This window comes from Protopterus annectens, chromosome 1.part0, assembly GCF_019279795.1.
Source record: "Protopterus annectens isolate FY-2018-M chromosome 1.part0, PAN1.0, whole genome shotgun sequence".
NCBI lineage: Eukaryota > Metazoa > Chordata > Ceratodontiformes > Protopteridae > Protopterus > Protopterus annectens.
In genome coordinates this window covers 148,768,208-148,795,707 of record NC_056725.1, presented here as the reverse complement: position 1 = coordinate 148,795,707, position 27,500 = coordinate 148,768,208, and the positions used below count along the sequence as shown (strand labels likewise).

Below are 27,500 nucleotides of genomic sequence, written 5' to 3'. Positions count from 1 at the left end.
ACAAAACAATTCCTGGCCAAATCATCTGATAATTTGGAGCTATCCTTTTATAAATAGTTATCATTTTGCTTGTGTGTTGGCTGCCAACTAATGTATAATTTTCACACTTCTGTGTTTTTTTTTTTGAGCAGTCAGAGTGAAAGCATTATGTCGAATAAAGGAATAGTGCTTAAGTTGCAAGCCTTGTGCTTTTCAGATTCTTTCACATACCTAGGTATATACTCTTCAAGTGTAACTGAATAATAAATACAAGCGGTGAAGTAGTACATGTAGCCAGCAGTTGTAATCCTACTTTTATTAAAATATAATGTGAGTTGTGGCATGTTTTTTCAGTTTAATATGTGAACAATTTTTATTTATTGCTGTAAATTCACTGTTTGGCATGTTTTTACCTTTAGGTGATTTGGAGCATTGTTAGGTCTTTTCCAGATTAATGTGTGTGGCATGACAGAGCAGGAAATTTTAAGATTAAGGAATAGAGAGAAGTAAAACTAATTTGTCTGTGTGGTCATGCTTATGAAGATGTCTTGTATGGGATCCAAAACAAACCCCGCCCTAGTGTTTTGATGAGACATTTAGCATGATTCCTAGTCCTGCTTCTAGTGTTTTCCTGATTAAAAAAAAAACATTGTGATAAAAAGATAAATTATAAAGCCTGTAGTATGCAGTAGCTGGAAGTAATTTTTTCAGTTTAGGGTGGGTACAACTCTGCTGGCACTCTGCTGCATTTCTGTCACCAGCTATTTGATGAGAGCTACTTGAAAAACTTTACTGAGCACAGGCGTGCTGAATACACCCTGTAATAAAAGAAAAGGAATGCTAGATTGCAGTTGTTCCCCAAACCACTTATTTTTAATAGTTGGGTACCTTGATTAGGTAATAAAGCTGTGCTATTTGTAGAACATTTGTTTTGTATCGTGTTGCTATAGCAAGCTTCAAAATGCATGTTTGTTGCTAATCTGTGTTTTGGGTGATGCTAGAAGTTAGGGAGTAAGTGGTGTGTTTTTTTTCTCCTCTAAACGCACCAAATGACTGGTCATATTTAGTTTTCTTTATGACTTCAGCTGTTGCTTACTGTATATGCAATACAGTATGATGATTTTTAGACTTTCTCAGAAGACATAGACTTAGCCTGTTACCTGATCCTTCTTTATGTGATAGTTACATTTGCAAAAAGATTGGTGATGTGATATTACTGATTGCATAAATTTACTCCACGTCTGTCTGTGGAACTTGTCTTGTTTGTCACAGGGCAATTATTGCTCTTTCCTGTATTTGTTGTGGATGTGGACTGCTAGATCTCAGCCTCCCAAATCTGTTTTACACACAGACACACACACACACACACACACACACACACACACACATATTTCCATCCACCATCCCTTTTTTTCCCCATTTTTGCACACGGGGCTGGGGTGTCACTGTAAAATAAAATGCGTTACAAGTACATAAACATGTGCAAGCAGAGAATAAGTACATTAAGAAACATCAGTATCTAAGTAACATACACACAAAACTATTGTAAACATAACATTTTTACTTATCTATATCACGGATTATTAAAGTTCCATAAAACCAGCAGTAATGTTTGGGTGGACAAAAGTAAGTAGAGCAAAAAACTTTGCGTAAATGGAAAACAAGCTAAAAAGATTAAGCTGAAAGAAGCGAAGCTACTACAGAGTTCTCTGGCTAGCTGGAAAACAATGGACTAGTTAACTTTGGTGGTGAAGAATGGATTGTATTCTAGATTGTAGTCTAGATGTGAATATATGTGGCTTGGTGGCATAGTTAATAGCAGGAAGAAATGAGCTGAAGAGCCTGGATAGAAATAGAGAGAACATTTTCCTGCCAGAAACATGGTTTACAATGCAAGTCACACTTCCTTTTGCTACTTTTTTTGTAAAATGTTTTATTTGTGAGTACTGTTGCATCATAGGGTGTGTGACGAAGTGAGATATTGCCAGCTACGCCAGGAGAAGTAGGGCAGTGGATGAGTGACGTATGCCAGCACAGCTAGCTGGAATTTAGTAAAGAATTGTATATTGTTTGAATATCAGATTGTTTTGTACAGATGCTTGTGTTTAAAAATGTATTTGTAAAGTTGCTTGTGTTAAAAATGTATCAACAGTGTGTCCTGCTAAACAGAGGAAGAAATATACATGCATTTTTGTAATTGTTGAAATGCATATATTGTAGCAGATGATACTGGAAGAGAAGAGGTTAATCTCAAGCCACCTTACTTTCAAAAATAGTAAGAAATTAAATTACTTAATTTAGGCCATAAAAATTGTATCTTACAGTTCTCAACGCAGCCAGAGACAAAACATATGTACTAGGAAGCTTCCTGCATTGTCATTGGGGTGAACTGATTGCTACTCTGGAAGGGTGGAGTTTTGAAATTGTTTTGAGACTTCCAGGAGCTGCAGCAGATCTTAGCAAGGCTCTGTGTGCCTATATTATTGACACATATTTGATAAATCATGACAGCTTGTAGCCAAGGGGTAAGTATGGGAACCAGAAGTCAGATGACTAGATATTTGTGATGTCATTCTGTAATCACTAAAAATAATGTTTAATACTAAGTGAGACTGAAGTCTCAGAGCACTCTGTTTTTGTAACCTGACAAAGAAGGATCTCTCACCTACTTTATCTTGCCTTGCTCTAGAAAGTAACCAGGGAATAATAATTATTTAGATCAGTCAGGAAAATATAGTGAAATTAGTTGAGTACTGTTTTTCTCTATCTGTGTGAATCTATTCATCTGTGTTATTTTAATGTTTCCTGTGATTTTAAACTCTGGTATTTATTGTAAAAAGATATTTAGTATTTTCATGTTCTTTTATTATTAAATACATTTAAGCTTTTAATTGTAGCTGGTTCTTTAGAGAATATTTTAACCTTTGAGAGTACTTGTATCTATTTGGTGACTCTATGGCCACTCCTGAAAGTCTTACTACATTGGTCAGTCACTATCATTTCTGTTGATATTAATTTCACTCAGTATAATTGGGTACCCTTGTAAGGACCTTAGAGTTGCTGGCTTTGGAGTGTCTGCTGGTAGTGCAACTACCTTATGGTGTGGACAGAAGGGAGGGAGCATGGCTAATAAATCTGGGACAGCCTTTCCCAGGGGCATGTGTGTGTGCGCATGCAAATCAAATCTCCAAGAATGTGTGTTTCAGCTGCTTGGAGCAGGGACGCAAAGCACTGGTTTCACAGAGAGGGTGTTGGAGACTTGGCTTGGACACTCGGCTCAGGACTCAGCTCTACAGTTGTGCAAATGAGGAGTGTCACTGGGGCCCTAGAGAGAGATGGAGAGAAATCTAAACCCCAGATTATGTGTGTTCCCTGTGTGCTCTTGAGGGAAATTGTGCTTGATGCAGACAGCTGCATCTGGAAATACTGGTTATATCCATTCTTGCTCCAAGTGAATGTCCCTCTCTAGTGTCAGTGGTGAGGATTCAGGCTCTTTGATTACTGGCCCAGAGAGGGGAGACATCACATAACCTCAGATCTAGTCCCACACTGAAACCCCACTAGTAGCAGATATGCTGACACTTGTTTTGTACTTCTTTTACCACAAAAAATCTTGAATTTATACCATTCATGTACAACTCCTGAAGTACAAACTATATTAAAGCAGTATGCTGAGAGTCAGTGCTCTGCTTTTTCATGCGTCTGTTATTGTAAGGTGCAGCAGCAGTGACATAAGAGCAAGGTGGCAGCATAGGCATAGGTATAAATCCCTATGTCACAAGATGGGTTGCCAACTGGCTCACTGACAGAACCTACACTGTGAAAGTAGACTCCAAATCCAACTTCAGACCAGTGACAAGTGGAGTACCACAGGGTTCAGTCCTAGGTCCCTCTCCTGTTTGGTATCTACTTTTCTGAAGTACAGGCTAACACAGAGGGTCTTTGGCTAACGGAGTTCCCAGACGACTGCAAACTAGGAGCCATAATCGAAACTCCTAATGATGTGGACATCCTACAAAAGGGCCTCACTGAGACAGATGCCTGTTGTCAAAGCCATGGCCTCAAGCTCAATGCCAAAAGGTGTGTACCCATGAGCTACCACACAGGTGGTAGTCTACTTAACACCGAAAGTGTTATAAGACACCTTGGGACCACAGGTGGACAGTAGTCTCTCCTTTGATAATCACATCGCCACAGTAGTCAGGAAATCCTTCTACGTGGCACACCTCATCACAAAAGGTTTCTTAGCCAGGAAAAAAGAGGTCATTGTTCCCCTCTACTCATCACTCATTAGACCCATTATAGAGTACAATGCCCCTTTTGGTATGTACCTCACAAGACATCTACAACAACTGGAAAGGCCACAGAAATACCTCACAAAGACTATTACCGGCCTCAAACAAATGCCCTTTGCAGACCATCTGAAAAAACTCCAGCTTTACTCCATCGCATATCTCCTACTCAGTGGCGATCTCTGCCTAACATACAAAGCTATGTCAAACCCAGAGCTGTTTGACATACTCCACTTAAAGAAATCCCAATCCCTCCGAGCCACACACTCTAGGGACCTAAACCTTGTCACCACAATAAACAGAACATGCTGGAGGGATAGATTCCTGTCCCAGAGACTTCCCATACTCTGGAACAAACTACCTATCTGTATCAAACAAAGCTCCTCATTAGCATTCTTCAAGAAAAAATCTTGATGATTTGATGGGAAATGGGAAATTCACCCCGGGGATCACCTCTGTGGCTCTGCTTGACAGGGGCATAGGAAAATAATTTTCTTGGGTGGTGAAAGCCAGGGTACCTTTTTGGCTAGGCTTGTATAGGCCCTCGGGCCAATAGCTAGTACCTACCTATGAACCTATAAGAATGTTCATTACCAGAAAGTTCCAGAAGACTGAAGCTGGACACAGTGCCCACATATTGTCAGAATCCAGTGTGCAGATGTCAGTTTTCTTTTCCTTTTCCACAAATCTTCAGAGTGGCACATACAAGAGTAGATAGGATAGGGGTAACTCTTTGGTTTCATTGTCTGCAGTTTTTCTGCATGCCACTTCGAATTTTCTTGAAATCTCATGTTCCTGCCTATAGGATTATGGTGCAGCATCCAATGCATCTTTTGGCTAAAGGCAGCAACCTCTGTCACTGCGAGCAACTACTGTATATAAGTTGAGGAGCTCATGCATGTATGGTGGAAACTATATAGAACTGTTGAAGACATGATGAGAAGGGGAAGGCTCTCTACAATTTACTCATACAGCATTTACAGAACCACATAATTTGAGAAGGGTTTCTTGATAAAACCTGACAAGGGTCACACATTTCTTTTGGCTTGTAGCTGACACAAATCAAACGGATTCACTAAAAAAAAAGTCTGTTGTCACTTTTGCTGTAGTTGCTTATAGGTACACTAACTAATTTGGGGGTACTTATGGCATAAGTCAGTGGACAGAGAAGAAAATTAAAGAAATGTGTTATATTATATGGATGCACAGTTTTTTTTTTAGCGGAGGGAGGAAAAATGCAAAAATCATGTTTACGTGGCTACAATATCTTTCTGTTTTGTGGTGCAAAGTATAGAATGTACTAACCAAAAAGAGTGATATGGGGACATCAGTACTCTATAGAAGGTTATGCTCTGATATAATATATATGTACATTTTCTACATCTGTTCTTTGCACTCTTTTAAATGCTAAAGCTACTCATTGCAGTATTGCTGAGGTTTTAATTACTGTATTGCCCAATAGTGACAGGACAGGTAATGGAATGTTTACTCACAACTGTCTGAACACAAAAGGCTGAAAAAGGAGTGGACTGCCAGTTGCACTTTACGATCCAGATATGAAGAGCCATACCTTAAATGTAAGTGACTTACTCAGGCGTAAGCCTGCTCTAGTTCTGACTTGATGTTCATCACACTGATCACTGCTGCAGTACTTTTAGCAGCATGGGTTATATCCTGCCAAGGATGTAACAGCCAGCCAGCTTCCAAAAGCCTCAGGGCACATTCTGTGCACCCAAACTGTCCGACAACTCAAGCTGATCTGACTAAAGTACAAGTGTGGTTGCCAAGCCCTTCAGAGCTTTACTGCCACTGAAGAGTACTCTCCTCTGAGACTTTCGAGGATCGACTGTTGGCTTGTGCTGTTCCTTTGCTGGACAGATAAGTTCTTTGGGGAGAAAATAATTCCACGTAATTTTCTTATTTGTACTTTCCTATTCAGGAAAGTTATCTGAAAGCTAGGAGTTTGTGTTTTAACAGACTGTTATGACACTGTACTGTACTTTTAAACAGAAGTGCTGTTTTTTTTTTTGTGTCGGTTTAAAAATTGTTTAAAAACACTGAAAACCATTTCTCAGTGGACAAATTGTTTATTTTTACTTTGTGTGTGATGCTGACATAGTATTTTAAAGTAATATTTACTGTGATTGTCTGTGGAAAAAAGTGACTTTCAAAGACAGTTCACTTTTATTGGCATTTACTACTTGTTTTCCCTGGGAAAGAAAGTAAGAAGCACCATTTTCAGCTTGACCATGGAAGAAACGGCCAGTCCTCCTTCCAGCCACAAAAAGAATAAGTTAAGGAAACAGCACTTGCCACCACAGCAGGTAAGCAATTTGCCTTAGCCACAGGTGGGTGACTCAGCTGTTGCTATTTGTTGTACTTCAGACCACTTTTTTTTTTAATCCACAATCCCTCTGGTATAGCACCTGCAGCCACTGTGGAACCTCTGTGGCTGTTGTGGTCTCCTTAATGGGCATGGGAGAAGCCACTCTTCTCAGTCATGGAAGAGAGAACAGGGAAGGCTTCCCTGTTTTATCAGAATATTCTACATATCAATAAGGAAGCTGTGGTTGCCATTTTTGGCCTCATTTTTCCTGCCAAAAAGAAGGAGAAAACTAAGCATGTATCTACTCCTCCTCAAATTTTCTTAGACAGGAGTTGTTTACTAGGTCTGGCACAGGGTTTAATTCAGGTATTGATCCTTCTTGTAAGGTACCTACTGGTAAATGAAAGAAGGATACTTCATTTCCTGAAGAGAGTCAAGATTCTGAATCTGGACAGGAGGATGAAAGGGCAAATGCATGGCTTTCTCCTCAGATTTCTGATTCAGACTCAGAGGAGAGCTTAATTGTTGTTTCTGCCTATGCGGGTTTTCACTTTCTGTGAAACTATTTCTAGACTATGCCAGTGTCTTCAGTGGGAGAACACTGAGGTTTCTCAGTCTATCAGAAAGCTATGAGCTGTTAAAGAAGGAATTTCCAGAACTTGCACCCATTTTCCCAGTTATGTCTGCCTTGGAGGATGTATGGTTATGGTAACACTTGAAATATCGGGACCTGCTAGATTGAATCTCGAAATATGGACACTGAATGGACAAAACAACCCAAAACAAACCCCTTACATATACTAAGTCCGAGATATAATTTCTCAGAATATTCCCTTTTCTCCAGGCTATGGCAATATCAGAGTTCATAGGATCATAGGAAGTTACTAGGCTATTGGCCCTGATGCCCTTACAAGCCTGGCCAATAATTTAGCCCATGTTCCAACAAGTCAGCACCCTGTGCCACTGTCCAGCAGGGACATTGGTGGAATCCTAGGGGTGTATTTTCTGTTCTCTATCCAGTTATCCGGGTGCACTTAAAAAGGTTTAATGAGGTACTCTCCTTTACATGGAGAGGGGGTCTATTCCACAAAAGATAGAGTCTCTGGGACACAAATCTGTCCCACCAAGTCCTACTGATGTCACAGACCAGGTTGAGGTCTCGCATGCAGGTTATTGGAGTGGAGCTTGGCCTGCGGAGTTGGGTGTATATAAGTTTGGGGGGTATGGGGGGATTGTCCACCCTGCAAAAAGAGGTTTCTGGGAAAAGAGCTGTTTTTTAAATTTCATTTTATGTTTTTTTTTTTTGGCTTCTTGGAACTTGGCATTTTCAGTGCTGATATTTCAATATGGAGCCATTTGTCACTGCAATGTTCTTGACAGTCAGCCAGCTGCTCCATAAAAGGCAGATAGGATGTAAAAAGTTCCTCAATCTTTTTAATTTTTATACACTCTTCCCAAACCTGATCCAGCAGCTATAGCTTTAGTTAATCTTTCTGCTGCTAAACACTTAATTCCAAATTCTGTTATTTGTGAAAGGATGGGAGAATTATTGATAGGTATGGGGAAAAAGTGTATGCTTCTGCAACTTTTATTTTCAGAATTTTCAGTTACCAAGCTCATACGTTAAGGTTTTTACTGAATGATTAAGAAAGTATGAGGAGTGTGTTGTTTGTAGTTTTTTTTTGTGAGGAAAATTCTGCTTTAAATATTTTAATTTCTTCCACTGTTCAAGTGACTACTCATTGGACGCTGTGTGTGTATGACTGTTGATAATTCAGTGGCTGTGGCCATTGGTACTGTTTTGAGGAGGTTTGGATGGCTACTTTTGAGGTTTGAAATTCTCCTTATGATAGAGATTTAGTTTTTGGCCCCTATGCTACAGAGGTGATAAGGGTAAGGATAAGGTGAAAGGGGTAAGCCATTACAGGGAATCTTTAAGATTTTTCTGCCCTCCTTTTCCAAATTTATCAAGGGAGTCTCTAACTCCACATCCAGTTTTGGTAAGAAACAAAATAAACTGTATCAACCAAATTCAGGTAAACAGATGTTTAAGAAGAAATGCCAATGGGTTCCAAGAAGAATTCAGGTAATTTCCAAAACTAAAGGAGAGTCCAGTAAGTCAGAATGACTATTTAAGAGACTTTGTTTCCCGTTCCTACACTGGCACCCCATTTTGTCTTTCACAAAGTCTGAATCTCCACTTTTCTCTTTGGCAACAATTAGTTTCAGACATATGGGTTCTGAAGATCACTCAGCAAGATTGCAGATGGCAATGGGAAGAACTTTTTCCTTTTCAGGAGGTAATTCTTCATTTTTCAGACCAGACTCCCTTATTTCCACCCGTCCTTCATCACATGTTGTTCCATGAAGTGATAGTATCATTTCCCTCTTCCCAGGAGGGAAAGGGGTGTTATTCAAGGATATTTTTATCGCCAAAGAAAGAAACCGCTTGGAGACCAGTTCTGGATCTTTCTTTCCTAAACCTGTTTGTGATGGTGCCCAAATTCAAAATGATGTGACTTCACACACTGTTCCTATTTCAAATTTCCTGGTAGCACAAAACTTAAAAGATGCTTATCACATTCAGATTTCAGGCATTTCTTAAAGTTTTATGTGTCTTGATCACATTATTAGTTCTCTGTCTTACCCTTTGAACTATCCACTGCACCAAGAGTGTTCAGAAAGTGCCTAGCTCTAGTTATAGCTCATTGTAGGCTACAGGGCATCCACATTTTCCCATATTTAGATGATTGTCTTATCGTTTGCAGATTGTTTTCACAGTGTCAAGAATCTCTGTCATGGGTGAGAGATTTCTTACACAAGCTGGGATTCCTAGAGAACATTCAGAAGTCTGTCTTGATTCCCTTACACAGTGTTATGTTTTTGTGATGTCAGTTAAACACCACAGTTCAAAGAGCTTTTGTTCTACATAAAGAATAGATCTCTATCTAGATCTATTTCTAGGGTTTTCCCCTCAGACTTTGGTCACTGCAAGGGAATAGCTCACAGTTTTGGGTCTCATAGCTTCAATGATTCTCATTATACCCTGGTAGGACTGCACATGAGAAAGCTACAGTGGTATCTGAAACCTCTTTCGTTCCATTACCAACACCCTTTGTCTTTTCAAATCCTGGTGCTGGTGAGTGTCAGAAGAGAAATCACTTGGTGGAGACAACACATATCCCTATTTTTAAGAAGGATGTCCAAAGCAATACTTCTCTGCACTTTAATAGCATGCATCATTTGAACCTTAGGAAAAATATAGTCAAAAGCCAATTTTCAAGAATGATTAAACTCACAGATGACCCAGATAATTTTAATGCTGAATGTGGAACAATGAGGGTTAAATTTTATGAAAGGGGATACCCCAAATTTAATGGTAGGCAATTTAATGGGTGATGATAAAAACAAAAGAAGTCTGAGTGTAAGTTTAATAATGAGGTTGAGAATGATAGAAAAGAAAAATAGTCTAAAGCAATGAAGGATTTGTCATTGGCTTGCTTTTTAGAAAATTTAACGGGTGAAAGAAAGCTCGAGATTTCTCATGAATTTTCTCAAAGTAAAAAAATATTATAGGAGAAAGTCCATTTTTTCTTTCCAAAAGAGGTAAAATCTAAAGGAACATTTTCTTAAAACTAGTTTTTGTAATAGTTCTTAAAGGTCAATAAAAGGGATGTATAAATGTTCCAGTTGCAGTCAGTGTAAGTATATGATAGAGGGGGATAAAATCCAGTTAGCAGCTAGGAGTTTTGAAATAAAATTATTTAACAAATACACTTGTATGTCAAAAATTGTAGTGCATGTTGTTCTTTGTGGGCTTTGTTCTGCCTTCTATGTTGGTAGGACAGTAAGCGAATTCCATATGAGGGTATATGATCATTTACATGCTGTTGGAAAAATGGATTTAAGCAATGCTTTGGCAAAACATGCTTTGCTGTCTCATAATAATAGTGGTAAAAAGTTCCATTTATATTTTCAGCTATAGATCAGGTTTATAATTATAATGAGAGATTGGATGCCAAAGATGAACTGGACCGGAAAGAATACTGTTAGAAAATAAGACTGATTGCTTGCAGATGTTCATCGTGCATACAGCTGCAGTCATAACAGATGGGTTCTCCTGCCGTCAGGTGGGTCCTCGGTCGACCAAATTCCAAAGTCTAGGTCCGGTGTCGGTTGTCGTCGCTTCTTCTCTGACGTCAGTGCGACAGGGGTATAAAAGAACCAGTCAACACCATTTTCTTCAGTCTTTCTTGCCGCACGGTGCCCGAAGCAGAAGCAGTTCGCAAGTGCCGGTCGGCCAGCTCCTGAAATTATGAAAATTTTGCAACTGAAGTCTTCTTGAAAGCTAAGTACCCCGTTGGGGAAACTTTTCTTGCCTCCGACCGATGTCAGACAAAGTTAATAATTGTATTTCATGTGGGAAGTAAATACCGCATAAGGATTTCCATTCCCTCTGTATTCCTTGTTTAGGCCCAGACCACGACATCTCGGTCTGTCGTTTTTGTGCTACATTCAACAAACGCACCATTAAGCGTCGGGCGGAGTTCGCCCAGCATTATTTTGGCAAAAAATTTAACTATATTCTGTCGTCGGATACTCCGACTCCAGTTTTGTCTAAAAAGTGCAAAGATAAGGACCGACACACGAGGTCCGCGGCCTCTACCGACACCACGCCAAAGCCGACTACAGGTGGTCCGGTTCTCAGCGAGGTGCCTACGCAGCCCCTGACTACCGACGACACTTTATTGGCGGTGTCTTCTGTGCCCAAGGTCGCAGGCTCCTCGGCCCACACCCCGACTACAGATACCGAAGCCACTCTTGGTGGTGAATCTCTAAATGTGGACAGGTCTACCTCCTCTCAAGGTGTCTTCAGACCTTCCTCTTCTTTTTCCATCAAGGCTTTCTCTAAGTCTAAAGCAGCCATACATTCTAAGAGACAAGATACACAGGGCCCATCTCCTGGCCCCATGCCTAAAAAACAGATGCTTAAAATGGCTGAGGATTTAATTACTCTTATCAGGGGTTCTCAACCCCCCCCCCCGGACAAAAGGCCTAGAGTGGAGGAAGAATCCCCCTCCTCTGATAGGGCTCCATTATATCAGAGCACTCTGATGAACAGGAACATTCTTACTCCCCCCTTTTGAAGACTCTGATGCAGAGGAGTCCATTCCCTCTGTTTCCCCCCCAGAGGATTTCTCATTTGGGGAAACTTTGCATACCTTAAGGGAACACTTCCACTGGTAAGGCCAAGATTATTCAGATTCCAAAAAAAGGCTTAGGGAATTTCTCTTGCTACCTCAGCACAGGCCTCTGGCTATACCTCCTGTCTTGGACATATTAGATGATGTGTACTCGGAGGCCTGCCTTAACCCGGATTCTCTACCTCCAGCCCCAGTCAAGCCTGACAGGTACTACCGGGTTCCTGACTCACACCAATTTCTATACAAAAGCCATGCTGCTGACCCAGAAACTATCTCACAGGGCCCCAAGGGAATTAAGGCCTCCACTGCTAAAAATCCATTACCTTCCGAGAGAGATGCCAGATCTTTAGAAAGGTGGGGAAAAAAGGTATACACCTCGGTCACCTTAACCATGAGAGCATTAAACTGCCAGTTCCATATGTTAAAGTACCAACAGTTTCTGTTATCACAATTGAGAAGTAAAATGTCACAACCTGAACAACCAGACTTGAAGGAGTTGCAGGATTTGATGCATAGTGCAGAACAAGTGGGTAAACATACCTTACAATGTGGTTTTGATGCTCTAGAGGCCTCATGTAGAGCTGCTGTTACAGGATCAGTCATACGTAGACATGCCTGGCTCAAGGAACAAACCTTGCCTGATCATGTCAAAGCTAAATTACTAGACGCCCCTCTTCAAAAGGATGTACTATTTGGTGCTAATGCTGAGGAGGTATTAAGGAAAATGGAGGAAAAGGCTAAATCAATGCAAACAGTGAAAGATTTTCTACAGGTACAACCCCCACGTTTCAGTAGAAATTGGCCTTCCAAAAATTTGTCCTTTCCAGCCACGGACAGACCCCAAAGAGGTAGATACAGGCGCCCGAGGGGCAGAGGGCAATCCCAAGGATCGTTTAGAGGCAGACAATGGCAAGCTCCTACACAAAGAGGTGGTGAGGATAACTCGCAACCATTCAGAAAGCAAGCCCAATGACTTTCCCCTTTGCATGCCAAGCAAGGCTCAAATGGCAGCACCCTTAGGCGGAAAACTGGCATTATTTTCAAAAAATCGGCATATTGTCACAAAAGACAAATGGATCCTGGACATTATAAACAGAGGCTACAGATTCCATTTTCACACCCTTCCAAAAATGAGAGGCATGCCAAACCTGCCACACAATCAAAGGGCAGAGGCACAAAGACAAATTTCAGATCTCATAGACATGAAAGCTATTCAAGAGGTACCTACTAACGAACAAGGTCAAGGTTTTATTCCAGACTATTCCTGGTGCCAAGGAAGGGAAAAGATTGGAGACCTATCCATCCTAAACACATTTTTACTCGTACCAAAATTCAAGATGCTCACTTTACAGCAGCTTCCTTCCATGCTGGGCAAGGAGTCTTGGCTGGTAACATTGGACCTCAAGGAGGCATACCTGCATGTCCCAGTCAGACAAAATTGCAGGATACCTCAGATTTCTTGCAGGTTCAACCCATTATCAATTCTCTGCATTGCCCTTTGGCTTATCTACTGCACCCAGAGTATTCTCGAAATGCCTGGCATCAATAATTGCCTACTGCAGACTTCAAGGGATACAAATATTCCCCTATTTGGACGACTGCCTGATCCAAGCGGACAGCAAGCACATACTTCTGAAACATCTGGCTTATATAATAATGTTGTTGAATTCTCTGGGATACACAGTCAACAAAAAGAAATCAAGGCTAATACCCTCTCTGGACACAAACACCCAGATGGCCTACCTCACGCCAGAGAAGCAGGGGCAACTAACTCAGTACTTCAGAACACTAGCAAATTTCACCAGGCTGACTGCAAGGAAAATCCTGCAGGCTCTGGGATTCATGGCATCTTGCATCTTACTAATCCCATGTGCAAAGCTGCATATGAGGAAACTTCAATTGTACCTGAAAAACCTATGGTCTCAACACAGCCACAGTTTGGAAACAATAATACCACTAATTCCATGTCTTCAAAAGGAATTTCTGTGGTGGGCTCAAGCATGCCAAACAAACACAGGTCTCCCATTCAGCAAGCCTCAAGCAAATCAAGTCATCACAACAGACGCCTCGGACTACGCCTGGGGGGGCCGCACATGACAGATCGGTGCATTCAGGGCAAATGGTCCCAAAAAGAAAAGCACCTTCACATCAATCAAAAGAAAATGCTAGCAGTAACAAATGCTATTACAGCTTTCAAAGACCTTTTGCAACCAGGTCAACTATTGATAAGGACGGACAACACCACAGTAATGTGGTACATAAACAAACAGGGAGGAACCCATTCATACACCCTATGCAGGCTGGCCATGTCACTTTGAAACATGGCTTTGGACTTACAAATCGAACTTCAAGCACAGTACTTGCCAGGCAAGGAAAACACGCTGGCAGACAACCTAAGCAGAAATATGACAGATCCACACAAATGGAAGTTGCATCCTCAAGTTTTTACAGAGATAATTCAAGCATGGGGAAGGTCAGACATAGATCTCTTTGCCTCCCACAAAAATCTCCAATTGACAAAATTCTGCTCAAGGATTTTTCATCCGAAGGCCTGGAGAGTGGAGGCTCTCTCTTTCAGTTGGACATCAATGACAGTTTATGCCTTCCCACCTCTTCCTCTGCTGCCCAAAGTTCTATTAAAAACCAGAGCAGACAGACCCAAGATGATTCTCATTGCTCCAGACTGGCCAAGACAACACTGGTACCCACTCCTGAGGAGCCTGACTCATTCCCCACCATGGACCCTGCCTCTAATGCCTCCTCTTCTGACTCAGCACAGCTTCAAAACTCTTCACAGTCAGCTAAAAACACTCAATCTAGCCGCATGGAAGATTCCTTAGCATCACAACAGACCCTACTCTCCAAGGAGGTGCAGGATGTCATTTTGGAGGCCAGAAGGCTGTTTACTAGAAAAGCTTACTCCGCAAAATGGAAACGGTTTTTTGTCTGGAATGAGAAAAAGGGCCAGGATCCTGGAAAACTGAATTTACCTCAAATACTACAGTACCTAGCTGAGCTGCTAAGCAGAAAACTTTCATTCTCCTCCATCAAAATCCATGCCTCAACCATTTCTGCAGAATACAACACTGACCCACCTTTATTCTCTCACCCCCTCTTAAGACAGTTCCTCAGAGGGGCTAAGAATCTAAAACCCCCAAGGAAACAACCAATACCTTCTTGAAATCTCAATTTCATTCTAGAAAAGCTGACCTTGCCTCCTTTTGAGCCAGCTGCCTCAACAGATTTGCAATATTTGTCCTGGAAAACAGCTTTCCTTCTGGCTATTACCTCAGCTCGTAGGGTATCAGAACTACAAGCTCTCATGGCTGTGCAGCCTTTTATCATCTTCCATCAGGACAGAGTTTCCTTACGAACCAACCCGTCCTTTATGCCAAAAGTGGTATCCAGGGTAGCTTTGAATCAGGTTATACACTTACCTACCTTTTATCCTAATCCTCAAAACAAAGGGGAGAGATTACTACATTCCTTGGACATCCACAGACAACTGCGTTATTATTTGGACAGAACAAAGCCTTTCAGAAAATCAGAACAGCTCTTTGTGTCCTATGCTATAGGAGCTCAAGGGAAGCCAATTTCCAAACAGACAATCTCAAAATGGATAGCCCACTGCATACGTTTTTGTTATTCTTTTCATGGCAAATCTGTGCCTACAGGCATCAGATCTCACTCCACAAGGGCCACAGCTACCTCTGCAGCTTTTCTCAGAGGAGTTCCTACCAAAGATATTTTGGAAGCAGCCACTTGGAGTTCTGTGCATACCTTCTCCAAGCACTACCACCTTCCATTATACTCCAAATCTAGAGCGGGCTTTGCCACTGCAGTCTTGCAGGGCATTCTGGCTCCTCCTAGTTCCACCTAGTGCCTACCACCCCTTTCTTAGCTTTGGGATTCTACCCATCTGTTATGACTGCAGCTGTATGCACGATGAACATAGTACAGTTTTGTACCTACCATAAATGTAGATGTTCGAGTGCTAATACAGCTGCAGTCCAGGTTTCCCTCCCTCCTTCCCCTCTTGGGACAGGCCTATTGGCTAACACCTCCTCTTACTTACCTGATTGCGGTATTCATTCATGATGTATTTGCTTGCACTATTGTATTTTGATTATATGGCATTGCTTTATTACACAAATTTATGTATTGCCTTCCTTCTGGGGGCACCTGACATCTGGGGCAAGAAAAACTGAAGAAAATGGTGTCTGCTGGTTCTTTTATACCCCTGTCACACTGACGTCGGGGAAGAAGTGACGACAACCGACGCCGGACCTAGACTTTGGAATTCGGCCGACCGAGGACCCGCCTGACGGCAGGAGAACCCATCTGTTATGACTGCAGCTGTATTAGCACTCGAACAGCTACATTTATGGTAGGTACAAAACTGTACTTTTTCCTGGCATCAATGACAGAGAGAATTGTAAAATAGTGCTGAAAAATTAAGGGTTAATTCATTGAGATGTGAATCATGTGACTGATGAAGGGTTATTTAAATGTTTTTAACTTTGGGAAAGGTTGTCTGATGAAGTTTTATGTGTTGAATGAAATTGCTTACCACACCAGTGTTAAAGCTTTTTAGTCATTTGTGGTTTTGTCAGTTTTTATTTTACGGCATTTTGAATTTCTGTAGCTTTTGGTGTGTACTGTTACCGAATCGTCTATTTTTTAATATATCCCCATTGATTTTTGCTAGTGACCATATTAGAAACAGCTTTTTGAGGTTATTTACATTATTAACATAGAAAGAGAATATAGTACTCAATTTTGGTTATGTTATTTGATGAATTAAAAGAAAAACAAATCACGTCATGAATAAGGAAAAAAATTATGTTTTGATATAGATTTCATTTAATCATGCTTGTCAGTTTTTCATTCATTATTAGTTTGATATTATAACACTCAGAATCGCATCCTATATTAAGATGCACCAATCGGTGATTACAGTTTTATAATATAGGTTATAATATCTGAACCATCCTCACCTTGTGGAATTAATTATTGTTTTTCTCGTTTGTTGCAGTGATCTTTTGCAGGAATTGGAAAACTGTGATAATGACCCTGTGGCAATAGCTGAATGTTTTGTTGCCAAGGTAAGCACACTACTTTGTCAGATCATTAAGAAACTACTGTGTAAAACCACTGTTTTATGCAAGACCCCATTGTACATTGTCCTATGTAGTTAAAAGCTGTAAATAAAAAGAAGTTAAAGATTGTTTTGCTTTAAGAGCATACTCCCCACATTCCCCATTGAGAGGCTTTCATTCTGCACCCACATACTGATGTAGCCTATTTTGAAGTTGTGCAATCTTCTGATATCAAATAGTTTCAAAGAAATGTAATATTCCACAACTGGGATAGTCAGTAATTGCTGAAATACAAGTTACATTACCGTATTTTTCAGCCTAAATGGTTACAGAGAATTACATTGATCTGGCATGCAACATTTTCTTACTGCATTAGAGTTACTTGGTCAGTTTTAAGTCTAGAGGATTTCAAGACAGGGATAGTCCAAGTATATTTTCTGTGCAAAGAATAATGTGTGTTTTCTTACATTTAACATAAATGTATAGGTTGTTAAGGCTATATTCAAAGTGTATATCCATCATTGGCATCCATATGTTTGGTCTTGAGGAACTATCCCAGCTCCAGGTATAGTACCCTCCTTTTAAAGTAGTCTGGGGTAACTGAGCAGTGACCCTTACAGATTTACTCACTGTGGATTCCTTCATGAGCATTATTTGGCTTCATTTTAGTTTGACCTCTTTCCCCTGTACTTGATTATATTAATGTAAATTCTGAGCAATACAACACCCCCCTCACTCTGCTATCCTTAACTGCCTTAGTCCTTTCCTTCTGGGTGCATGGCTTGGATGTAACTCTCCCCTCTAGTTGCTACTATTAGGGTAAGTATATTAGTTAATTATGTTTAAATTGCTTTAAGCATCTGTACCACTGTATTTACAATTTTTGCAGTAAAATGAATTGTCTGTGAACTTTATTTAGATCATCACTTCATGTAAATTGTTAAGCAGATTATTTTTTATTTTGATAACATAAAGATTTAAGTATCTTTTTCAGCCACCACTTGATCCTAGCTAGGTACACTACGAAGTTAATTATATATCAAACATTACTAGATGTAGGTGAAGCAGAGTTAATTTGACCAGGTGAACTGAAAAAATAGGCACATTACACAACATGCACAAGTGCTTTTTTATTATGAAAATAAATGTAGGGGTCTTGCTAGAGTTTATCCAGTGCATGCTTAACGTGGATGCTGTGCAACAGAGTACGTAAGATACTATGACAGTGTGTGCAGAGAGATTTAGTACGTAGGTGGGGGAGTGCTTTCATCCAAAAATGTTACTTGAGATTTTCTTGAAGTTTTATGAGTTGAAGTAATGTTGTGATCTTCGTACAAGTTAAGCAAGCTACAACAGTATGTGGTCATGCCGTGAGTATATGGGGAAATTTCTTTCTCCAAATAGGTGTTTTGTAACATCTGATAAATGGGCTGTGTTTTGTAGACCTAGTTTGCCATCTCTGTGCACTTCGACTATGTCAAGACACTGAAATAGACCAAAGTAGATACCATTGATATAGTGTGGTTATTTTATGCCTGGTAGACTTTAACCTGGATAGCAAATACTAACTTAAAAATCTTTTGTCGCTTTTTTGGTAAAGGAAGTTGTTTTACAGTTTTTTGTTTATTTTACATTTGTTGATTGGGCTAGTCTAACTGGATACATTTCCATTTTCAGTAGAGGTCCGGGGAGAAAAGCTCCAAAGAAAAATCAGAATAGTTGTAACAGTAACATTTAATATGACAATACAATTTAGGAGATCACATAAGATAAAACATCCGTGGTAGTGCAGCGGTAGCGTTGTTGCCTCACAGCAAGAGGTTCTCCCATTCGATTTTCAGCTGGAGTGTGGGGAATGCCTTTTGTGTGGAGTCTGCATGTCCTCCCTGTGGTTGGGTGGGCGTTCGAAAGACATGTGTAAATGGGCGTGCCTTCGTTGAAGGTTGAACATCAAGCTGGCACCTCGGCGTTCGTCAAAATCTACTGCCAATCATTAGTCGACCAGAGTTCCGCTGTGGCAACCCCTAACCAGGAAAAGCCGAAAGACAACAACAACTTCATGTAAATTATCTCTTAATCTCCATGTTACACTGTGTATCACTGTGTACTAATATCTATTTTTTTCCATAGTACACTGTGTATCATTCTGTTCTAATGTCTCTTATTCTTCCTGTTGCACAGTGTATCATTGTGTTCTTAATGTGTGGATTCCCATAACATTGAGTTTTGTTCTGTAGCTGACTGTTTTACCATACTTTGTGCCAAAATTTAACAGGGGAGGTCAGGTTTTGACACTGCTTATGCTTAAGGACTCAATATGCATTCAATTAGCATTGAACATTACTGTAAATAGCACACACATGTTATGCAGCTCCTATTGTTATAAATTGTGCTTCTGTGCTACTGAAGTGTGTCTCATGCTTTGAAAACATTGGAATGCATTTTGCTAGAGGCGTGTTTATTTTCCTGTTCAGTTTGATCTCTTCTGTAGAACTTTATCTCCTCTTTTTTTCTAGAAACAGAGTGTACTTTTGCCTGCCCCCCCTCCTGCTCTGTACTACATTCTGTCATCTTTTTACCACAGTGGTACTCTTATATAGCCTATCCAGTAGCATAGCTAAGGTGAGAGGGGTAGCTGCTCCAAATGCAAGGTTTTGGTCTCTTCAAAAGTGAATGCAGCAACTACCCTGGGTGCAAAGTATTGGGGAGTGGGTACAATCCCAATCTCTCCCTAATGGAATACTGGCTTTTAAAAGCCAGTGTAGCATTTATAGTTAAACTGAGTGCTGTAGCACTCTGTGTGTGGTCTAAACTGTAGCAAATCTGCCTAAATTTCAAAGAAACTGCCAAAATGAATCTGACTTTGTTTGCAGGCAGTTTCACCTTCCTACTAAGGGCAAAAAGAGTGGCAAGTGGGCACCTCAGAAGCCTTCCTTTCCCGATAATACTAAAAAGCAGTCATGGAAACAGTTAAGCTAGTGGTTTCAAAGTCCAAAACTGTATAGAAACATATATTGTATAGAAACAAAAACTCTAAGTAAACACACCAAGCACAGTACCAAAATTTGTTTATTCAACAAGTTCTAAAACTTTCACCACAAAGTAGCTTTCTCAGCCATATCTAAAATCAGCACAAGCACTTCCTTATATACTTCCTAACACAGTCATATGATGTATTGTAGTCACATGATGCATTTCAAAATCAAAACAAGTATGTCAAATTAGTTTAAAATTTTTAAAACACAGTTTATACAATAAATAACCACAAAATGTAGAAGTAAAAATGCGAATAAAAATATGTATCAACATTATTAACATTTTTCTATGTAAGCACATCATACTTTCATATTCTTGTCATTAAGAAGCGGTTTTAAAGAGGCAAGTCCATTCAGGTCTGGATGCATATGTGCTTGTAGACATAATATCCAGTAAAACTCATCTAGCTCAGTATTATGTACAATATTACAGCCAAAACAAATTTTCATGGACTACTTGTAAAATACAGAATTTGAAGTTACGTTCAATACCACTGTCAGCTTTATGTTTATAACAGGGCCTTAGTCAATACTTGTCTTTTCATTTCTGATATATGGTTACTAGTACATTCTTTTAGCCTTTGGTTAGTTTTGTCTATGTAGTAGATATCAGTGTACACACAAAGCCAGATAGACCAAGTTCTTAGTATTGCAATTCCCTGTTGTTCTTAGCTCAAAAGTCTGACCATTCATTGGATGAACAAATACCTTATCAGTATAAATATGTTTATATAAAACACAATTTCCACAAATTGTGGTACCTTTCTTATTTATTTTAAAATTACTGGAGTTATGTGGTTGTTCCTTATACTAAACAAGCTGGTTTATAGGTTCTTAGGTGTTTACTAGGCTAATGACCACAAGGGCCTTTTTAAGCCTAGCCATGCATCCTAAATCTCTGACAAGTTCTGATACCCTTGATAAGTGCTAAGCATGGGCCTGGGAAATGAACCATTTACAGGTTACCTGTGTCCATTAGTAACATAGGTGCCAAACCAGGGAGGAATTTCCGGTTTCCCATCCAATTGTTTCTTTGTTTTTTTGTTGGCCCTTACTTCTGCCAGACTGGTGTCTGAGCTTCAAGCCCTTATGGCTTGTCCCTCCTTTTTTGTTTCATATGGACAAGATGTCCTTGCATATTAATCCTTCATTTATGCCCAAGGTGGTTAATGATTTGTCACGTAATCAGTCTATTAATTTGCCTCCATTTTTTCTCTCTCCACAACCTGCCAGTGCGAGGGTGTTGCATACTTTGGATGTGCATAGACCTCGCAGATTTTATTTGGATAAGACTAAGACTATTAGAATATCTGATCAGTTATTTTCCTTTCATCCTAGGACCGTAGGTTTATCTGTATCCAAGAAAACTCTTTTTTTTTTGGATTTCAAAGGCTATTTCTTTTTGTTATACTTTTCATGGTAGGAATCTTCCTTCTTGCTGTGTATTCTTCTGGTACTTTTTTCAATAGGTTGGATACTAACTCTATATTGAAGGAAGCTACCTGGACTTCTGTGCATACTTTTGCCATGCACTACAAGTTGGATGAAATCTCCAGAGCTAGACCTGGTTTTCCTAGGGCCGTCCTGCATGGCTTCCTAGAGGGCTCTGCTGGTCCTTCCTCCTGCCAAGTTCTTCCTGAGCTTTGGCACTTTGTCGAAGTGCAGGGAATAGTGCGTATGAAAATGGAAGGACAGTACAGTTGTGTGAAATCTTACCATAACAGTAGATGTCCTTTTTTTCACTGTTGCAGTATTCTCTCCCTCCCCCTCACCCTGATCCATTTCCCTCCTGGAAGTTCTGGTTACCTCTTGGTTTTCCTTGGACTGGCATTCCTATTGAGGCTGTCAGGTCTGAGGATGGTATGTCCAGATGACATCTTTATGCCCTACACTATGCGTATGATGTATGGCATACCTTAAAGCAACAGTAGGCTTTTGTATACTGGCCGAACATGGGGCTACCAAGGCAGGAACTCCCGAAGGAAAGGACATCTACTGTTATGGTAAGTTTTTACACAGCTGTAATTTTTTGAACATTACCATAGTTCAGGGGACAAGCCCCACTCTGCTCAGCCACACTGCAAGAGGCTTCACTACACTCCCCACCTACCCCAATATCATTAAATGTATTGGCTAGAACATATCACCTGAATCTTCATTACCCATACCAGCCAATATAGCCAACCAATTAAAACCTAATAAATAACCAGTTACAAATAAGAAAACAACAATCTTTTTTTTCTCCCAACTTTCTCTTATCAATCCGCCTCACCAATATGTGTATCCCCATAATATTTGTAGTGTTCTTCTATGCAACTATTTCACATCTCTCGATGCACATATACATCTATTTGCCCTAATAAAAACTTTAGCCATCCTAAGCCTATTAACTACATATGAATCTTGTCCTATATGCACTCAAAACAAGTCCTTCACAAAAACTTACTTCCTGTCCCTAATTTGGCCATCTCTTACAGAAAAAAATCCTACTAAAAAAAATACATACTAACCTACAACAAATACAAAACCCCACACTCCTTTGCAAAAAAGTACCAAAGGTACTTCTCCATAACCTCAAAAACGCTGCTACCTATCCCAGTAAACTAATAGAGAGTGAAGATGTACACCCCAAACCTGGAACAACACTAGCCTCACCTAAACAACCCCAACATCCAACTCACCCTAATCCCTTGCATAAAAACTCCATTCCCTAGTGGTCCTCTAAAATGCAACAAACCCCATTTTTTTTTCCTTCTGGCTACAACTATATAATCTCAGTGACAGCAGCATCTGCAGTACGATATCTGACCTCACTGCATGGATTGAATTCTGTCAACCCCACACCCTAATTATCATTGAAATTTGTTTATGACTTGAAATTAAAGATGAAGAAATCATTCATCTAGGTTACATCGTCATCATGAAAGACAGCGTAGGTGAACTGGCTGGGGAGCAGCCATCTTTCAAGCAATCTTACGAGTCCATACTAACTTTCAAGCTATTCCAGACAAGAGCAGTGAAGAAACAGTAATAGCCAAAATCCATCTAAACAATCAGAAGTCCATAATCCTTGTAGCCACCCACATTCCCCTACCCCCAAAATGGCAAGACTACAGAAAACATGCTTATCTGTTTATCTACTTTCAATGGGGAAACCATCCTGCTTGGTGATCTTAACATGGGTTAGACCTCTAACAGATCTAACTCTGTTCCTTATAATATTGGCCTCTGTCATTTCACTCAGCTAATCCAACAACCAACCCAATTTGACATAAAAACATCCACAGTAGACTGCATATTCTCAACCAACTCTGAAAAAAATAAACTAGCTAGCACCCTTTCAGACTCTCTCAGGGATCATCACCCACCCACATCAACAGAGTACCACAAAAATACCATAAGCCACCTAGTCCTCCATAATTCAACTTTGTGGGAAACATAAATATTTTTAGATAAATCCATATTTAATGACTTACTTAAACAATATGACTGGGAACCCCTCAAATATCTGCCCCTAGATGAAGTGGTCTATCACTCAATAACTTCTTCTTAACCATACTAAACAAACAAGTCACACTGAAACATAAAAGAATGAATGTTAATTCTGCTCTATGGCTAACCTGTTAAAGTAAACAACTAATGAGAGACAGAAACAGAGACAATGCCTGAAAAACGTGACACTAAACTAGGCCCCAATCCTACCTAAATACAAATCAATATCTTAGAAACTGCACAAAGGCACATTTTAATGATAAAAAGAACAACTTCTCCACAAACCAGACTACATATACAAAACTCCCCCAAAAATTTGGCAACATTTAAACAACCTCCTAAATCCAGGCACAAAACCCAACTCAAATACTTTCCCATCTAAAACCCTCAAAGACATTGCAGACAAGTTTAACAAACACTTCATATCCAGTATTATACTTCACTCATACAATTATAAACTATAACCCCCCCCCCCCCGATGATAGCTCCATATCTTTACTCAGTTTAACAAACATCCAGATGATTACATAAAAAATTGATACCTGCAACACCAGCTCCTCACAACCTACCATCTGAATACTTCAGTATAGCCACTGACACCATTTGCTACCATGTATCTATCTTAACAGTTCCATTACAGAAAACTACATCCCAGCCCTATGGGAATGCTTCCATCATAATCCCATTACACAAAGGTGGCACAGCCACTGAACTCCCAAACTATTGCCCTATAGCAATCCTTCCTTCCCCTCTCCAGAGTATTTGAAAAATGCTTACATCAATAACTCCTAGCCTTTTTACTTGGTAATCAATTACTTTCTCCTACCCAACATGGCTTTCCACCCCACCATAGCATAAAAATGCCCTGATACATTTCCTAGATATCTTTAATCAAAGTAAAAACTGGGTAATTTTGTCTCCACCATATTCCTGGATTTGTCAAAACCCTTCAACACAGTCTCACATCAACATCTCCTCCCAATGACTAAATCATGTAGGCATCACAATTCCCTCAGCTATCAGTATCTTCATTAATGACATGCTCAAAGAATCAGAACTTGCCACCATATTACAATATGCTGAAAACTCATCTTTAGTTTTCTCAGCCCCGAATCCTACCACCTTAGAAACCATCGCACAGGAAACATTCACCTCTGTAGAAATCTGGCTAAATAAATCTCAGTTGCTGTTAAATTCCAACAAAAGCATACTAGTCCTATACATTCCCAAAATATAAACCAAAACAGCACTCACCTTAATATTGTCTCCTCAAATAACACAAAAATTGAAAGTGTTACCAGAACAAAATTACTAGGAGTTATCATTGATAACGTGTTAAAATTTGATCAGCACATTGACATTACAGTCAAAAAGATATACTGCAAACTAGGCCCCCTTTACAGATCAAAGTACTTGCTAAGTAATCGTTAGCATAAACAAAAATAGCTGCCACCTCCGCTGCCACCTCCTTTCAACTTCCTAACGTGCTATATGCCTCCACAATTTTCACAAATCTCAACTGTACCACAAAAAAAAAAAAATACTAGAAAGCACCTACAACAAAATTAGCCAATTTCACTGCATCTTCCCAAACTGCTGCCACCACGACATGGCACTCAGTACCCTCAACTGCCTTGAACTTCCCACTGTCAAATCTCATCCAATGGCATGCACCAAAAAGAACCTTAAGATCCTCAGAATTTTAACTGTTGCTAATAAATCAAATAATTATTACTGTAACTCATTATTCTCTGTTGCCATCTCCAAGGCATAGAACGAACTTCCAAACCACATATCTTGCCTGCAGAGAGTGCTACAGCACTCAGGTTTTAGTTTAAAAAATATTTATAAACAGGAGCAAACTGCTTGTTACAAATTTAGCAAACAGTTGCTACACTTTATACCCTGCCTGCATGGAGCGCTACAGCACTCTGGTTTTAAAAATGTAGCAAACTGTTTTCTAAAATGTAGTTAACAGTTGCTACAGTTTAGACCACACACAAAGTGTTGCAAGGAGTTGCTACAGTTTATAGCCTATCTGCATGGAGCACTACAGTGCTCAGATTTTAGTTAAAAAAAAATATTATTTTTTTGCTTTTATACTGTAGCAAACTGTTCACTACAGTTTAGACCACACATAGTGTGCTACAGTGCTCAGGTTTGACTGCAAATGCAATACCAGCTTTTAAAAGCCAGTATTACATTAAAGAGTGATTGGGATTGGCTAATTGTACCCCATGCAACTCTTTGCTCCCGGAGCTGTTGACCCTCTTGCCCCACCCTTGCAATGCTACTATTCAAATCTGCCCTGAAATATCACCTGGCAACTAATAAACTATACAGCTGTGCCACAAATACATTTGAAGTATGCAATCCTTACTCTGTCCACTTTGGATACTATGCAAATATATTGAAATACTATTTTTGATTTTACTCATAACATCTTGAAAACATGTATTTCCTTAATTTGTTATGGTTTGTAAATAATATTTGTTGACCATTTGGTTTGAAATACTTAACAAATAGTGTTTGTTGACTTTTTTTATTATGAATTGTCAAAAATGTATTTGTATCTTTGTTTTGGAGCTTTTCTCCCTGAGCTTCGGCTAAAAATGGGCATTTCAGTTCCCTGATCAACCTTTCTGATAAAAGCAAATAAGGAGAATAAATAAATAAAATAATTGCCTCCTTCTAACTGTTGCAACCTGTAAAAGAAATGTATCCACCATTTAGTCCATCTCATTCACTATTTTCAGATTCATCACTCTCTTCCCAAGAAATGAGCACTACTGCACAACAATTGAAAAATCTAATTGTCTGCTGGACAATGTTCTGACTTTCTGCTTGCCTTTCAACTATTTAAACATATCAAGAATGACACATTCCTCCTACTTGCCTCCAGGTTATTTAGAGATGCACCAGCATACTTCCTTAGAAATCTTAACCACTCCTGTCTCCTCCTCCAAATCCCCCAAACTAGGCTTCATTGCGCAGACTGTGTCTTTCTCACTCCTTGGTCCCAAGATATGGTAATTTCTGCACAGGCTCATTGGTTCATAGGTAAGCACTTGGCTAGTTGCCCTTACAGGACATTTTAAATTTATCTGACTTCTTTCCCAAAGATGAGAATCAACCCCTGTACCTTGTAAATGTGAGGTAAACACTTTTAACTATTATACCAATCCCCAACCGGGGTTCTTTTATTTAAGATCATTCCTCTTTCCACATTTTCTGATCAGAAATAAATGCACATTTCAAGACTCTAGGAAAATGGAACTTTTATCTCTATGGTCATATAGTTTAACCTCTTTATATCCTTTCATCTACAAAACTTGACTCTACTTTTGACTGTGATTCTTTCAGTATGACATATCTGATTTCCTTTCTGTATATAATGCATGTATGTGTTGTTTTCTGCCAGTCATTCTGTATATAATATAATGTATCTCTTGCCTTTATACCTTCAAGCCAACTGTGGTATTTATTTGTATATAATGTGTGTATATATTGCATTTATGGCAGTCACTCTGTATGTAATGTCATATATCTATGTTTACCCCTGGCTAGGAATAAAATAGGTCTAGCGGGATCCATGCTCTACCCCAGTTTACAAGTTCAAAATAAAATAAAAAGAAAAGAAAATCTGGACTGTTATATGTAAAATCTGCAAAATTACTAGAGAGTAATGGCTGCGTTCTTCATCATTTCTTTTGCAGAATGAAAAAATCAAACAATGCTCTTCAGAATTGTATGCCATTAGTTTTCTCATGCACTGATAATCCAGTAAAATGACTAGCTTTTTTTCTTCTTTTTGGTATGAACGTAGCATTTTCTGGCTGATTCAGCATACTTCACTGTAGAGTTTGCCATTTTCTTTTAATGCAAAGCATGCTACAGACCATCCTTCTAACCCCATGCAGTGCTTGGCAGCTTCCTACTTGATATCATAGAGTTATTTAGAAAACATTCTTCTCACCCCTTCTACTTCCATACACATACTATGTCAGCATTTTTTTTTTAAATATATGCTTTCCAACCATAAAACATAAAAATAAGTTTCCTAAAGTTTGGAC

At 39.5% G+C, this 27,500-nt stretch overlaps 1 protein-coding gene across 4 annotated transcripts in view; it reads left to right on the top strand.

Moving 5' to 3' along the window:
* PLEKHG1 (pleckstrin homology and RhoGEF domain containing G1) overlaps window positions 1-27,500 on the top strand; it is a 2,146,741-nt gene that overhangs the window by 1,938,764 nt on the left and 180,477 nt on the right. For all 4 annotated transcript variants that reach the window (XM_044090606.1, XM_044090581.1, XM_044090674.1 and 1 more), the window contains one exon: window positions 16,837-16,906. In XM_044090606.1, the coding sequence (XP_043946541.1) occupies window positions 16,837-16,906 (70 nt within the window). The remainder of the gene's footprint in view (window positions 1-16,836; window positions 16,907-27,500) is intronic.